Below are 15,937 nucleotides of genomic sequence, written 5' to 3'. Positions count from 1 at the left end.
TCAGGAAGGATAGACAGGGGAAAAAGGGAGGAGGTGTTACCTTATATCTTAAAAATGTACACACTTGGACTGAGGTGGAGATGAATATAGGAGACAGAAGTGTTGACAGTCTCTGGGTTAGGCTAAAAGGGGTAAAAAACACGGGTGATGTCGTGCTGGGAGTCTACTACAGGCCACCTAATCTGGTGGAAGAGGTGGATGAGGCTTTTTTCAAACAACTAACAAAATCATCCAAAGCCCAAGATTTGGTGGTGATGGGGGACTTCAACTATCCAGATATATGTTGGGAAAATAACACCGCGGGGCACAGACTATCCAATAAGTTCCTGGACTGCATTGCAGACAACTTTTTATTTCAGAAAGTTGAAAAAGCTACTGGGGGGAAGCTGTTCTAGACTTGATTTTAACAAACAGGGAGGAACTAGTTGAGAATTTGAAAGTAGAAGGAAGCTTGGGTGAAAGTGATCATGAAATCATAGAATTTGCAATTCTAAGGAAGGGTAGAAGGGAGTACAGCAGAATAGAGACAATGGATTTCAGGAAGGCAGATTTTGGCAAGCTCAGAGAGCTGATAGATAAGGTCCCATGGGAATCAAGACTGAGGGGAAAAACAACTGAGGAGAGTTGGCAGTTTTTCAAAGGGACGCTATTAAGGGCCCAAAAGCAAGTTATTCCGATGGTTAGGAAAGATAGAAAATGTGGCAAAAGACCACCTTGGCTTAACCACGAGATCTTGCGTGACCTACAAAATAAAAAGGCGTCATATAAAAAATGGAAACTAGGTCAGATTACAAAGGATGAATATAGGCAAATAACACAGGAATGCAGAGGGAAGATTAGAAAGGCAAAGGCACAAAATGAACTCAAACTAGCTATGGGAATAAAGGGAAACAAGAAGACTTTTTATCAATACATTAGAAGCAAGAGGAAGACCAAAGACAGGATAGGCACACTGCTCAGTGAGGAGGGAGAAACAGTAACGGGAGACTTGGAAATGGCAGAGATGCTTAATGACTTCTTTGTTTCGGTCTTCACTGAGAAGTCTGAAGGAATGTCTAGTATAGTGAATTCTTACGGGAAGAGGGTAGGTTTAGAAGATAAAATTAAAAAAGAGCAAGTAAAAAATCACTTAGAAAAGTTAGATGCCTGCAAGTCACCAGGGCCTGATGAAATGCATCCTACAATACTCAAGGAGTTAATAGAGGAGGTATCTGAGCCTCTAGCTATTATCTTTGGGAAATCATGGGAGACGGGGGAGATTCCAGATGACTGGAAGGGGGCAAATACAGTGCTCATCTATAAAAAGGGAAATAAAAACAACCCAGGAAACTACAGACCAGTTAGTTTAACTTCTGTGCCAGGAAAGATAATGGAGCAGGTAATCAAAGAAATCATCTGCAAACACTTGGAAGGTGGTAAAGTGATAGGGAATAGCCAGCATGGATTTGTAAAGAACAAATCGTGTCAAACTAATCTGATAGCATTCTTCGATAGGATAACGAGCCCTGTGGATATGGGAGAAGCGGTGGATGTGATATACCTAGACTTTAGTAAGGCATTTGATACAGTCTCGCATGATATTCTTATAGATAAGCTAGGAAAGTACAATTTAGATGGGGCTACTATAAGGTGGGTGCATAACTGGCTGGATAACCGTACTCAGAGAGTAGTTGTTAATGGCTCCCAATCCTGCTGGAAAGGTATAACAAGTGGGGTTCCGCAGGAGTCTGTTTTGGGACCGGTTCTATTCAATATCTTCATCAACGATTTAGATGTTGGCATAGAAAGTACGCTTATTAAGTTTGCGGACGATACCAAACTGGGAGGGATTGCAACTGCTTTGGAGGACAGGGGCAAAATTCAAAATGATCTGGACAAATTGGAGAAATGGTCTGAGGTAAACAGGATGAAGTTCAATCAAGATAAATGCAAAGTGCTCCACTTAGGAAGGAACAATCAGTTTCACACATACAGAATGGGAAGAGACTGTCTAGGAAGGAGTATGGCAGAAAGAGATCTAGGGGTCATAGTAGACCACAAGCTTAATATGAGTCAACAGTGTGATACTGTTGCAAAAAAAGCAAATGTGATTCTGGGATGCATTAACAGGTGTGTTGTAAACAAGACACGAGAAGTCATTCTTCCGCTTTACTCTGCGCTGGTCAGGCCTCAGCTGGAGTATTGTGTCCAGTTCTGGGCACCGCATTTGAAGAAAGATGTGGAGAAATTGGAGAGGGTCCAGAGAAGAGCAACAAGAATGATTAAAGGTCTTGAGAACATGACCTATGAAGGAAGGCTGAAGGAATTGGGTTTGTTTAGTTTGGAAAAGAGAAGACTGAGAGGGGACATGATAGCAGTTTTCAGGTATCTAAAAGGGTGTCATCAGGAGGAGGGAGAAAACTTGTTCACCTTAGCCTCCAATGATAGAACAAGAAGCAATGGGCTTAAACGGCAGCAAGGGAGATTTAGGTTGGACATTAGGTAAAAGTTCCTAACTGTCAGGGTAGTTAAACACTGGAATAGATTGCCTAGGGAAGTTGTGGAATCTCCATCTCTGGAGATATTTAAGAGTAGGTTAGATAAATGTGTATCAGGGATGGTCTAGACAGTATTTGGTCCTGCCATGAGGGCAGGGGATGGGACTCGATGACCTCTCGAGGTCCCTTCCAGTCCTGGAGTCTATGAGTCTATAAATGTAAGCAAACTTGTTTGTCTTAGTGATTGGCTAAACAAGAAGTAGGACTGAGTGGACTTGTTGGCTCTAAAGATTTATATTGTTTTATTTCTGAGTGTAGTTATGTAACAAAAAATCTACATGTGTAAGCTGCACTTTCATGATAGAGAGATTGCACTACCACATTTGGATGAGGTGATTAAAAATCCTATTTATTGTTTTGCAGTGCAAGTATTTGTCATAAAATTAATAATATAAAGTTACCACTGTACACTTAGTAGTCTGCGCTGTAATTGAAATCAATGTATTTGAAAATGTATGAAAATATCCAAAATATTTATAATAAATTTAAATTGGTATTCTAGTATTCACCGTGTAATTAAAACTGTGATTAATCATGATTATTTTAAATCAAGTTAACACAAAATAAATTAATCACTTGATTTAACTGTGATTAATTGACAGCCCTGATTATCACTGATCATAGAATCATAGAATCATAGAACTGGAAGGGACCTCGAGAGGCCATCTAGTCCAGTCTCCTGCACTCGTGGCAGGAAAAGGTATTGTCTAGACCATTCCTGACAGGTGTTTGTCTAACATGCTCTAAAAAATCTCCAAAACTGGAGGTTCTACAACATCCCTAGGCAATTTATTCCAGTGCTTAACTACCCTGACAGTTAGGAATTTTTTCCTAATATCCAGCCTAAACCTCCCTTGCTGCAATTTAAGCCCATTGCTTCTTGTACTATCTTCAGTGGTTAAGAGAAACAATTTTTTTCCCTCCTCCTTGTAACAACTTTTTACATACTTAAAAGATGTTATCATGTCTTCTTTCAGTCTTCTCTTTACCGGACTAAACAAACCCAATTTCTTTCACTCTTCCCTCACAGGTTATGTTTTCTAGACCTTTAAGCTTATTTGTTGCTCTTCTCTAGAGTCTCTCCACTTTGTACACATCCTTCCTGAATTGTGGCACCCAGAATTGGACACAATACTCCAGTTGAGGCCTAATCAGTGCAGAGTAGAGAGGAAGAATTACTTCTCTTGTCTTGCTCACAGCACTCCATCTAAAACATCCCAGAATGATGTTCACTTTTTTAAAACAGTGTTAAACTATTGACTCATATTCAGCTTGTGGTCCACTTTGACCCCCAGATCTTTTTCCATAGTTCTCATTCCTAGGCAGTCATTTCCCATTTGTATGTGTGCAACTGATTGTTCTTTCCTAAATGGAGTACTTTGCATTTGTTCGTATTGAATTTCATCCTATTAACCTCAAACCATTTCTCCAGTTTGTCCAGATCATTTTGAATGTGAATCCTATTCTTCAAAGCACTTGGAACCCCTCCCAGCTTGGTATCATCCTCAGACTTTATAAGTGTCCTCTCTATGCCATTATCTAAATCATTGATGGAGATATTGAAGAGAAATGGACCCAGAACTGATCCCTGAGGGACCCCACTCATTATGCCTTCCAGCATCACTGTGAAGCATTGATAACTACTCTCTGGGAACCGTTTTCCAACCAATTTTGCACCTGCCTTATAGTAGCTCCATCTAGGTTGCATTTCCCCAGTTTGTTTATGAGAAGTTCATGAGAGATAGTATCAAAAGCCTTACTGAAGCTTTATCATATCTACCACTTCCACCCTATCCACCAGGCTTGCTATACTGTCAAGGAAAGCTATCACATTGGTTTGACATGATTTGTTCTTGACAAATCCATGCTGATTACCTATCACCTTATTATCTTCTAGATGCTTGCAAATTGATTGCTAAATTATTTGCTCCATTATTCTTACAGAAGTTAATCTGACTAGTCTGTAATTCCCTGGGTTCTCCTTATTTCCCTTTTTATAAATTGGTAATATATTTTACCTTTTCAAGTCTTCTGGAGTCTCTCCCATCTTCCATGACTTCTCAAAGATAATTACTAATGGTTCAGATATCTCCATCAACTCCTTGAGTATTCAAGGATGCATTTCATCAGGCCCTGGTGACTTGAAGACATCTAATTTGTCCAACTTTTTTTTTTAACTTATTCTTTCTCTATTTATCCTCTCCTGGTTCTACCTGATTTTCCTTGGTATTCACTGGGTTAAATGTCCACTCACCACCATACTTCTTGGTGAAAACCAAAATAAATAAGTCATTGAGCACCTCTACAATTTCAACATTTTCTGTTATTATTCCCCCACCCCCTTTCACCGAGTAACAGCCCTACTCTGTCCTTCATCTTCCTCTTGCTTCCAATGTATTTGCAGAATTTTATTTATTTATTTGGTTGCCCTTTATGTCTCTAGCTAGTTTTACTTATTAAGAGAGGCTGAGGGAACTGGGCTTATTTAGTCTGTAAAAGACAAGCTTGGGGGGCAGTATTTGATAGCAGCCTTCAACTACCTGAAGGGGAGTTCTAAAGAGGATGGAGCTGGGCTGTTCTCTGTTTGGCAGATGACAGAACAAGGAGCAATGGTCTCAAGTTGCAGTGGGGGGAGATCTAGGTTGGATATTAAGAAAAACTATTTCAATAGGAGGGTGGTGAAGCACTGGAATGGGTTACCTAGGGAGGTGGTGGAATCTCCACCCTTAGAAGTTTTTAAGCTCTGGCTTGACAAAACCCTGGTGTGAATGATTAAGTTGGGGCTGGTCCTGCTTTAAGCAGGGGGTTAGACTAGATACCTCCTGAGGTCTCTTCCAACCGTAATCTTCTATGATTCTATGATTGTATGATCTCGTTTTATGCCTTGGTCTTTCTAATTTTGTCCCTACATACTGTGTTATTTGTTTATATTCATCCTTTGTAACTTTACCTAGTTTCCACTTGTTGTAGGACACTTTTTGGATTTTTATATAATTGAAGATCTCCTGGTTAAGCCCGGGTGGTATGAATATTCAGATTTAATTGAAGTTACTCTGGATTTACAGTGCAATAACTGAGATTGAAATCAAGCCCCAGGAGTTTCAATCTTGTGTAACTTTAGTGGCAGAAGAAGAGAATTTCACATGCAGCTTACTGAACCGAATAGGGTATAATATTCTCCTCTTTTGTCAAAAGCAGGAGTATTCTGCCAACGAAGGTCTCCCAAACCTACAAACAATAGCTGTATCAGTGGCAGGTTGGGAAGATAGCGCAGAGCAAGGGTGTGACACATGAAGGAGTGATAGCTCCTTTTTATGAACACCCATCCAGACAATAGCTATAAAATCCCTCTTAGTAGCTGTTCTCTAATTGCTCTGCCTGTAAAGGGTTAAAAAGTCTCACTGCTATGCATAGATAAAAGGAAGTGAGTTGGCACATGGCCAAATGAGCGAATGGAAAGGCTAGAACTTTTTAAAATTGAAAAATGTCTTGTTTTGTCTGACTATTGTTCTCCCAGGGAGAGGCAGACAGGGCTGCAGCTATGATGTAAGAAACTTGGGCCAGGTATGAAAAATTATCAGTATCATACCTAGAAACTACTCATTTAAAACTCCAGATATGTAAGTAGATCAGGAAATGTCCAGCAAGATGCAATTAGGTTCACCCCTTTTATTTTGTGATGGCTTGTGAATTCCTCTATGCTAACCCCAGGTGCTTTTGTTTTCCTTGTAACCTTTAAGATGGACCAAAAAAGAATTTCATGAATGATGAGCCAAAGACTCAAAACATAATAGTAAAAATTGCTTTAAGTACATCAGAAGCAGGAAGTCTGCTAAACAACTAGAGAGGCCACTGGATGATGGAGATGCTAAAGGTCACTCAAGGATGATAAGACCATTACGGAGAAAATTAATGAATTATTTGCATCAGTCTTCACGGCTAAGAATGTGTGGGAGCTTCCCAAACCTGAATCATTCTTTTAAGTAACAAAATCTAAGGAACTGTCGCAAAGTGAGGTGTCATTAGAAGAAGTGCTGGAACAAATGGATCAATTAAACAGTAATAAGTCACCAGAGCCAGATGTTATATTGGTGTAGTAGGAAGAGAATATGAGACATAAGCCCTTGTATCAGAGGCCTGTTATGAGGCAGGACCTTCTCACAGAATTTGGCATGAACAGAGCAGATATTGCAGAAATACACATTCCTAAGAAGGGCTAAGTACAGAGAACTCATGCAAAAAACATCCCAATATTAAGTGGTACCAGAACATCTAGATATCAATCAAAAATGTTCCCCAAGGACAACAGAAACACAATAACCCTCCTAAAAGATAAGGCCAGGATGACAGTATGTAATTTGTTTGCATCAGGTATAAAGATGAATCTGAGAGGGAATATTTTTAGCCAGGCTAGGGGGCAGAGGGAAGTCCCACCACTGACTGAGCTGTGTCCTTGTCACGGACATACATGTCTTAGTATCCTTGTAGAGTTTGGCATCTGTTATTACCTTGCTTTGTTGACAATAAACCTGGCTGCGAGCCTTCGTACCTTAATGGATATTGTGGTCGTTGCACGGTTCAATTGAGGTCTGCAGTGCCAAGTGTCTGTGCGGAGCTGGGACAGCACACAGGGAGAACACACACATAGAACCAAACATCTGCGCACAGCTGGGACCACTAGTATTCAACTTATTCATAAATGATCTGGAGAAAGGGGTAAACGTAAACTGAAAAGAGTTACAATGGGATCCCACAAAACTGGGTGACTGAGAAACAAAATGGCAGATGAAATTCAATGTTCAGAAATGCAAAGTAATGCCCTTTCAAAAACATAATCAACTTTACATAAGATATGATGGGGTCTAAATTAGCTGTTACCACTTAAAAAAGAGACCTTGGAATCATTGTGTCTAATTCTCTGCAATATATCCACTCAATCCTCAGCATCAGTCAAAAAAGCTACCTGAGTGTTGGGAATCATTAGGGAAAGAATAGATAATAGGACAGAAAATATCGTCTTTCCTCTATATAAGTTCATGGTATGCCCACATCTTCAATACTGCATGCAGATCTGGTCACTCCATTTCAAAAAAGTAAACTGGAATTGGAAAAGCTCTAGAGAAGGGCAACAGAAATAATTAGGGCTATGAAACATCTTCCGTAAATGAAATTAATAGGCAGCAGGTATAAAAAGAACAAAATAAAAGTATTACTTCACACAATGCACAGTGACCCTGTGGAACTCCTTGCCAGAGGATGTTGTGAAGGCAAATACTATAAAAGGATTGGAAAAAGAACTAGATAAGTTTGTGAAGGATGGGTCCGTCAATAGCTGTTAGCCAGCATGAGCAGGGATGCATCACGATGCTCTGAAGATTCCCTGTGGAAGAAGTGACAGGGGATGGATCACTTGATAAATACTTATATGGTTCATTCCCGCAGAAGCACCTGGCATTGGCCATGTTGAAGGACAGGATACTGGTCTAGATGGACCATTGGATGGCCATTCTTGTAAAGAGCAAATTTTGGGGGGTTTCTTTATCGGAGGTTTTCCTCACTCATTTAGAACAAAGACTGAACTGGGGGAAGTGCTGGTCCCAGGCTAAAATGATTTCTATCCTGTGTATGAAAACCAGCCAGGGTGACAAATTGCTAATTCGTATTTAATCTATGTAGTATCAAATATATCTAGTTTCCCATCTATTTAGTCTGTGGTTTTGTTTATTTGCTAGGTAATTTGCTAGGTAATCTCTTTGCTATCATTTATAATCACTTACAATCTAACTTTCTGTTCTCAAAGTTGTTCTCTGCTTTATCAAAACTAGTGTGCCTTTGAGTGACGTGTCTGGGAAAAATCCCAGCTTAGTTAATACAGGCTTGTTGCATATCCTTCCCACACCAAGGGAAGGGAAAACTCTATTAATGAGTTTATATTGTACAGATCCCTGGGTTTACACTCCAGTGGATCTTGTGAACCTGAGGAGCTGGGAAATTGGCAGGTGTCTCCTTTTTTTCCTTGAGTGCCTTAGGTAAGCCCTTGGGTACCTCAGTTGAGTGTGTGGCACCATATACTGTTGGTTTGGGTGATAATAGGACCTAGAGAGGTTGAATCACCAGTAAAGCAGTGTGAAAAATGGCCAGCCCAGATGAGTGGTTAGAGGGGTGTAGCAGTTCCCAGAGCTTCCGGACTGCACCCCAGGGGTGACAAGCCATCACACTGTTACCTTCCAGAGCCCAGATTAGGCCCCTCGGCACCAGTGACACAAGCTGGGAAGGGATAGCTCAGAGGTTTGAGCATTGGCCTGCTAAATCTCAGGACTGTGAATTCAATCCTTCAGGGGACCACTCAGGGATCTGGGGCAGAATGAGTACTTGGTTCTGCTAGTGAAGGCAGGGGCTTGGGCTCAATGACCTTTTAGGGTCCCTTACAGTTCTATGAGATAGATATATCTCCACATATTATTAATATAAGCATGGCTGAGGGACTGCAGCCCAAACAAAAGATCCAGATGTAGCAGTTATTTGATTCTTTACCACTGTGTTCTCACCCCAGTAGGGCACAGCTACCTAAAATACTACCATAGTGAATGGGCCACTGTCAAGGTTTTTTCCCCACTTTGAACTTTAGAGTACAAAAAGTGGGGACCTGCATGAACACTTCTAAGCTTAATTACTAGATTATATCTGGTATGCTGCCACCAGCCAGAAGTCTGTGTCTGGCATTCTTCTGTTCCCACAAAACCTTCCCTGGGAAACACAGATCCAAACTCCTTGGATCTTAAAACAAGGAGGAATTAATCATTCTCCCCTTCTTTCCCCCCAGACTTTCCCCTCCCTGGGTTGCCTCGAGAGGCTTCACACAGATCCAAACTCCTTGGATCTTAAAACAATAAGGAATTTAACCATCCCCCCTCCTTTCCCCCAACCAATCCCTAGTGAGTTCAGACCCAGTCCCTTGGATCTTAAAACAAGGAAAAATCAATCAGGTTCTTAAAAAGAAAGCTTTTAATTAAAGAAAAGGTAAAAAATTATCTCTGTAAAATCAGGATGGAAAATGCTTTACAGGGTACTTTGATTTTATATAGCCCAGAGAAAGCCCCCTCTAGCCTCAGATTCAGAGTTACAGCAAACAGAGGTAAAATCCTTCCAGCAAAAAGAAACATTTACAAGTTGAGAAAACAAACATAAGACTAATCTGCCTTGCCTGGCTATTATTTACAATTTTGAAACATGAGAGACTGATTCAGAAAGATTTGGAGAGTCTGGAATGATGTCCCGTTCCTCTCAGGCCTGAGAGCGAACAACAAACAAAACAAAAAGCACAAACAAAGATTTCCCTCCACCAAGATTGATGGACTGGATATTACAACTGAATGGGTGGTATGCAGCGCTATGCTGCTCCTATCAGTTGAAAATGTGTTTTGGTCCTGTATCTCATGAAAGCATTCCCAAATGTAGAGCAGATGGCAGTACATTGCACACAGAAAAGAAAGCCATCATCAACTTCTAGGCTGATCAGTCTGCAAGACTCTGATTTCCCTGACAATCTGAGTCCCTGCTATCGGTGAATCTTTTCTTCACTCCCAGGAGATGCTCTCAAGCTGATGTCCTCCTTGGTCTATTTTCTGCTCTTCCTGCTGATCATGGAGCCGAGGGAATTTCCTGGGAGTCCTGCCAACCTGAGAGTCCACAGGGAATGTTCAGGGGAATCATAAAGGTTGCTGCCCAGCACGTTGAGTGTCAGACATGTGAGATTCATGAGCTGATTCTCAGGGCTCTGCCTTCCTGTCGTAGAAAGGAGAATTCCTCTCCGTGATGAGCAGAATTTCGGTGAATTGCCTGTTTCTGCATTGAAGATAGTGCTAAGGGCTCAGGAAGGGTTCCAGGGTTCATGTCAAGAACCAGCTGGGCAGGAATTCACCAGGATAGCGACTTGAACTGTTTAGTATTATCAGAAACACCAAGGGATTTACCTGGTTACACTCGAACTAGAAATGTACTGGAAATGGCTTGGACAAATCTTTGATTTTAAGATCAGTTCTTTGTCTCTTACTGTGTCCTTCTATCTGTCTCAGTAGCTTCCTTTCCGGGAGCTGTGTGTTTTTTGATCTTGTTCACTCAAGTTTTCCAATTCAGTAACTTCACTGTGCTTTCAGGTAGAATAGCCAAAGTCTCTGCAGTGGGTATCTGTGTTACCAGAGGGTTCATTACCGTACACTGGCCAGATTCTGCTCTCACATTCTGCCATCACTGCATCACTCCAGATTGACAAAGTCTTCCCTGAGAGCACAATTAGGGCCCACATGTTCTGAAATCCTGTTCTTTTGTGCCCGGTCTCAGAACACCACATAAACTGAGTGTTTCCTTCAGACTCTTTCAGCACACTTACAGAATAGCACTCTCTGTAGAAGGACCTGAAGCCAAAGGTTAAACACTAAGGGTGAAACCTTGGCCCCATTGAGATCACTCTAAGTCCACATGTAGGGACTTCCATAACTGATGTCATTTACACCAACTATGAGCCTCCAGTGACTTCAACTGGAATTGTCCTGTGACCTCTAAGGATGGGAGAGCTCATTTGGACCAAAGAAGAACTGATGAAAGAGTTGCTGAAATCTCAGACTCACAGGCTTAAGGGTTCAGAACAATTAGGATAACATTTTTTTTTCATGGAGCAGAGGGGTCTGCTCTCTCTGTGCCCCTGCATCTCTGAGTCTGGAGGGGATGTGAAGCACCAAAATGAAATAGAAATAAAAACATGTTTCTGGCTTAGAGGAAACCAGGCAATGTTTGCAAACTCATCAGGAGGTTCAGGAACAAACAGTGTGTGGGGTGAGGGTGGTAGGGGAGGCTTGATGGTGTGATGCACAGTATCCAGATTACAATGGCGTGGAGCCCTGAAACTGGGTGAAATAGGAAATGGAGATCCTACCTAATGCACAGACCAATAAGGTGTAACGAGGCCTCCTGGGGAAGGGGTGTGTGTCAGATTGTAATGTTATGTGGACCACACTGTAACAGATTGTCTCTGACACCATCCCCCATCCACACCATCCCTCCACCTGTGAGCAACTGTAGTACAGCCTTTGGTTAACATCAGCAATTGCCAACATGGTAAAGGAGCCTCAGGAAAGTATGTCCAGGTTTCTAACGGGCTGCATTATGTTAAAGCTGTGTGCCATTTTGAGGAGGAATTAGTCATGCTGGCTACTTGCAGTCTCTATGTCCTCTTTACCTGCCACTGGGTCTGCTCCACTCTCTTCCCCTCTGACAGGGTGAGCTGCATCTGATGCAACTGCTGGGGTCCCTCTGCCCCCAGAAAGGATCTTCAGGCTGATCCCCCACTTTTCTCCAGTGCAGGGAGACCTTGACTTTAACCTAGTCTTAGGGTATTTCTGTGAGCTGTCACTGTGGAGCTTGGCACCTGGTTTTGGACCTGGGTGAGGGGTATCACAGTGTGGCAGGGCTGGAAGTTGTGGGAGTGGGGGGACAACATAGACAAGGGGGAAGCGCTGTTGGATCTGGAGTAGGCAGGAGGTGTACATGGACAGGCGGGCACCAGTGGAGGTTGTGGAGTAGGATGTAAATGGGCAGGAAGGCATTGCTGGTAGTTGTGGGTGGCATGCAGGGGGTGCACACAGAGAAACAGCCAGTGCTGAGGGTTGTCGGTGCAATCAGGGAGTATACAGGGACAGGTGAGTAGTGCTGGGGGTTGTGGGTGCTGATATTAAGTTTTACCTTGAGACTGTTGGTCCAAGGCCAGCACTGGGATTTTTCCTAGCTCTGAGTGCACAGCTTGGTGGTCTCAGGGAATGTTTTCCCTGGCAAGCAACAAAACTGCAGCCTGGGTGTTTCCAGTTGTTGTTGTTGAATGCTATTGATGTAACTTCCAGCTATTAAATGCTGTTACCCCTCTATATGGTAGCCTCAAAATCATATCATTAAATATTTATTCCCTGCGTATGTACTTACAGGCTGTTATCAAGTCACCCATTAACCATCTTTGTTAAACTAACTAGATTGAGCTCCTCAAGTCTATCAAAATAAGGCAGGTTTTCCAATCGTTTACTAACTCTTGTGACTCTTCTCTGAAACCTCTCCAGAGTATCAACATCCATCTTTAACTGGGGACACCAGAACTGCACACAGGAGTACAGCAGCAGTCACATCAGTGCCAAATACCAAGGTAAAATGACTTCCCAACCTCTCCTTGAGATTCTCCTGTGTATCATCCCAGGATTACAGTCACTCTTTTGGACACAGAGTCACAAGCATGGAAGCTCATGTTTAGCTAGTTTTCCCTTCATGCCCCCAATTCTTGTTCAGATTCATTGCACTTCCCACGATAGTCCCCTATCGTGTTAGCATCGCCTGCATTCTTTGTTCCTACATGTAGGTATCTACATAGCTATATTAGAACACACATTGTATGCTTTGACCCAGTTTACCAACCATTCCAGATTGCTCTGAGTCACTGACCTGTCCTCTTCATTATTTACGAACCCCCAATTTCCGTGTCATCTGCAAATTTAATCAATAATCAGGCATGAGAAGGGTTAGCAGCTGTGTCACTGACACATATCTCTGCTTACACTTCTTAGTTAACATCTGTAACTTATGTCTTAGACAAAGCTGGGTGCCTGCAAGAGAGTGTCTCACCAAAAGAAACAAGGGAAGTAACAGAGGTGCAGTCTGTAGCCCTAAATACCAAGACCTATGTGTCCTTCATGCCTATTCTGTTTAGCACAAAGTCACAGTCCAGCAGGATAATGTCTATTTCCATAAGGTAACTTGGCTCCTATCCAATATAGCAGTTCCATCGTGGACCAGACCTATGATCCATATAGTCCTCTGTCTTACAGTGACAGCGTCAGGTGTTGCAGAACAAGGTGGAAGAAACCCAGTCAAAGGTGGATGGGAGGAAAATCATCATGAGGGTATTACCCTAATGCCTGACAACTAGAGATTGGCTTTTACCCTTAAACACGTGGGCCTATAGGCTTTCCAAACTATTTATTTAGCTGTGCCAATTGTTACTGGATAGTCTCACTTTTCATGGAAATGTCCAAACCCTTCCTAATTCTTGCTTGCCATATGGCCTCAACTATCTCTTGTGGCAAGGAGTTCCTCAGTCTAATTAGGCAGTGAGTGAAGAAAGCATTTTGTTTTAATCTGATCTGAATTTGCCACATTTCAGCTTGAATGAATATCTTCTTAATCTTGTGTTATGAGTCAGGGAGAACACATTCTCGACCTACTCTCCACGAGTCAGTAATTTATACACTTTTCTCATATCCCCTCTTATTCATTTCCTTTCTTAGGTAAAAATACCAATCCCAGTCCATGTGAGACCCCGGCTGTTGATCATTCTCATTGCCCTTCCCTGGACCACTCTAATTCTGCAATATCCTGTGTGAGAAAGATGCTCAGTACTATAGAGAGGAGCCCAGAGGAGTGTAAAACATTGACTGATTGAGCTCATGACACTGTATTTTCTGTATGATTCCCCATCTCACTCCTCATGAATCCCAGGCTTTTGCTTAGTTCCTGTCCAGGCTTTAACTGGGAGCACGGCTTCACAGAGCTGTGTACCATAAAGCCCATGTCCCCCTCCTGTGTTCAGACAGTTAAATTAGAATCCTGTAAGCTGTTTGAGGAATTCAAGTTTCCCGTCCAATGAGCATACACATTGCAGTTATTGACACTGAAGAACATCTGCCCTCATGTTGACCTTTCACCTGGCTTGGTTAGCTCCCTCTGAGGACTTCTCTGGACTTTCCTATGATCTACATAATCTGGTGCCATGTGTAAATGTTGCCAACTCACTGCTCAACTTCATTTCAGGATCGTTAATACCATAAAATATTTACTGTGCTATTTGTTATAAAGCGTGTGAACCCCTCATTGTGCTTCTCTCCCTTCGCAGACACCTGGAGCATTTCAGAGCCTGATCGATGCATCAGCCACCTCATGGCAGCTTTCAATCTCACCCCCTCTGACCCTTCAACATTCATCCTAATGGGCACCCCTGGCATGGAAGCTGCCCACTTCTGGATTTCCATCCCTTTCTCTATGGTCTACATTATCGGCCTGTTGGGAAATGTCATGGTTCTGTTTGTCATAGGGAAAGAAGAAACCCTGCAGAAGCTGATGTACCTGCTGCTCTGCATGCTGGCACTCACAGACATCCCCATGTCGACCTCCGTCGTGCCAAAGGCACTGTGTATATTTTGGTTCAATTTGAAAGGCATTACTGTGGGTGGCTGCCTCACCCAGTTGTTCCTCCTGCATGCGAGTGCTATGACACATTCAGCCGTGCTCGTGACAATGGCCTTTGATCGCTATGTTGCCATATGTAACCCTCTGCGGTACGCCACCATCCTCACCAATTCACGAATAGCTAAGCTAGGGCTCGTGGGTTTGACAAGAGCTGTTCTCTTAATTCTGCCGGTTCCCCTTCTCCTGAGCAGGCAGCCATTCTGTGCCAACTGCTTTATCCCCCACACATACTGTGAGCACATGGCTGTGTCAAAAATGTCATGCGGGGACACCACACTCAACAGGACGTATGGCTTGGTGATAATATTTGTAGTCACTGGTTTAGACCTGACACTCATTGCCCTCTCCTACGGTCAGATTACCAGGGCCATCCTCCAAATCTCCTCTAAGAAAGCCCACCAGAAAGCCCTTGACACCTGCACAGCCCACATCTCTGTGATGCTGACTTCTTGTATTCCCTTCCTCTTCACGACTATAACTCACTGGTTCGGTCACGTCATTGCTCCCCATCTTCACATCATCTTGGCTAACCTCTATTTCCTCCTTCCCCCCATGCTCAACCCTATCATTTATGGGGTCAAAACCAAAGAGTTCCGTGACAAAGTGGGCAAATGCCCCTGCAGAATATGATACCTGGCACCACTAACTTTAAACCTGTGTGACAAAAGGGAGAAGAATAGCTCCTCCTTAATCAAGGGTGCTGTGTCCCCGTTTGGCTGAGCTCAGCATTGCAGAAGTTCACAGTATGAGACACTTAGCATCTTATCACTCCATCACCAGGCACTGCTCTGTCCATTGCTGAGATCCCTGTCTTTGACCATCATCTGATCTCTTTCCACATCAACTGTCAGTCGCCATCCCTGCATGCCATGTCATGCAGCCTTTCCGTGACTTCCAGACAACCGGAAGACACTGCAGCTTTCTGACACAAGGTGGACTCAGTGTGAACAAGTTTCTTGATCTGTTCGATGAACTGAAGCTATATTTTCAGATAATCAAAGACAAAGACAGAAACTACAATGCTGAGCTTCTTTATCATATGTGCAGTGGTCCAATGAACCAAATTTTCCTGATTTCTCTACTTCCAATCCTTCAGGGAGCCTGGAGGATAAACGAAATGT

At 42.7% G+C, this 15,937-nt stretch overlaps 1 protein-coding gene across 1 annotated transcript; it reads left to right on the top strand.

Moving 5' to 3' along the window:
- The first annotated feature begins 14,507 nt into the window (after positions 1–14,507).
- On the top strand, positions 14,508–15,446 carry LOC115648059 (putative olfactory receptor 52P1). Its single transcript, XM_030555168.1, has one exon. It carries the CDS (start codon positions 14,508–14,510, stop codon positions 15,444–15,446), a length of 939 nt encoding a protein of 312 aa, XP_030411028.1.
- The last annotated feature ends 491 nt before the right edge of the window (positions 15,447–15,937 follow it).

This window comes from Gopherus evgoodei, chromosome 1, assembly GCF_007399415.2.
Source record: "Gopherus evgoodei ecotype Sinaloan lineage chromosome 1, rGopEvg1_v1.p, whole genome shotgun sequence".
In the NCBI taxonomy this organism is placed as follows: Eukaryota; Metazoa; Chordata; order Testudines; family Testudinidae; genus Gopherus; species Gopherus evgoodei.
This window is presented reverse-complemented; position numbering and strand designations above follow the sequence as displayed.

Bases quoted from the DNA above. Each gene is read 5' to 3' on its own strand.
- LOC115648059 (XM_030555168.1), top strand. From the start codon at position 14,508: ATGGCAGCTTTCAATCTCACCCCCTCTGACCCTTCAACATTCATCCTA.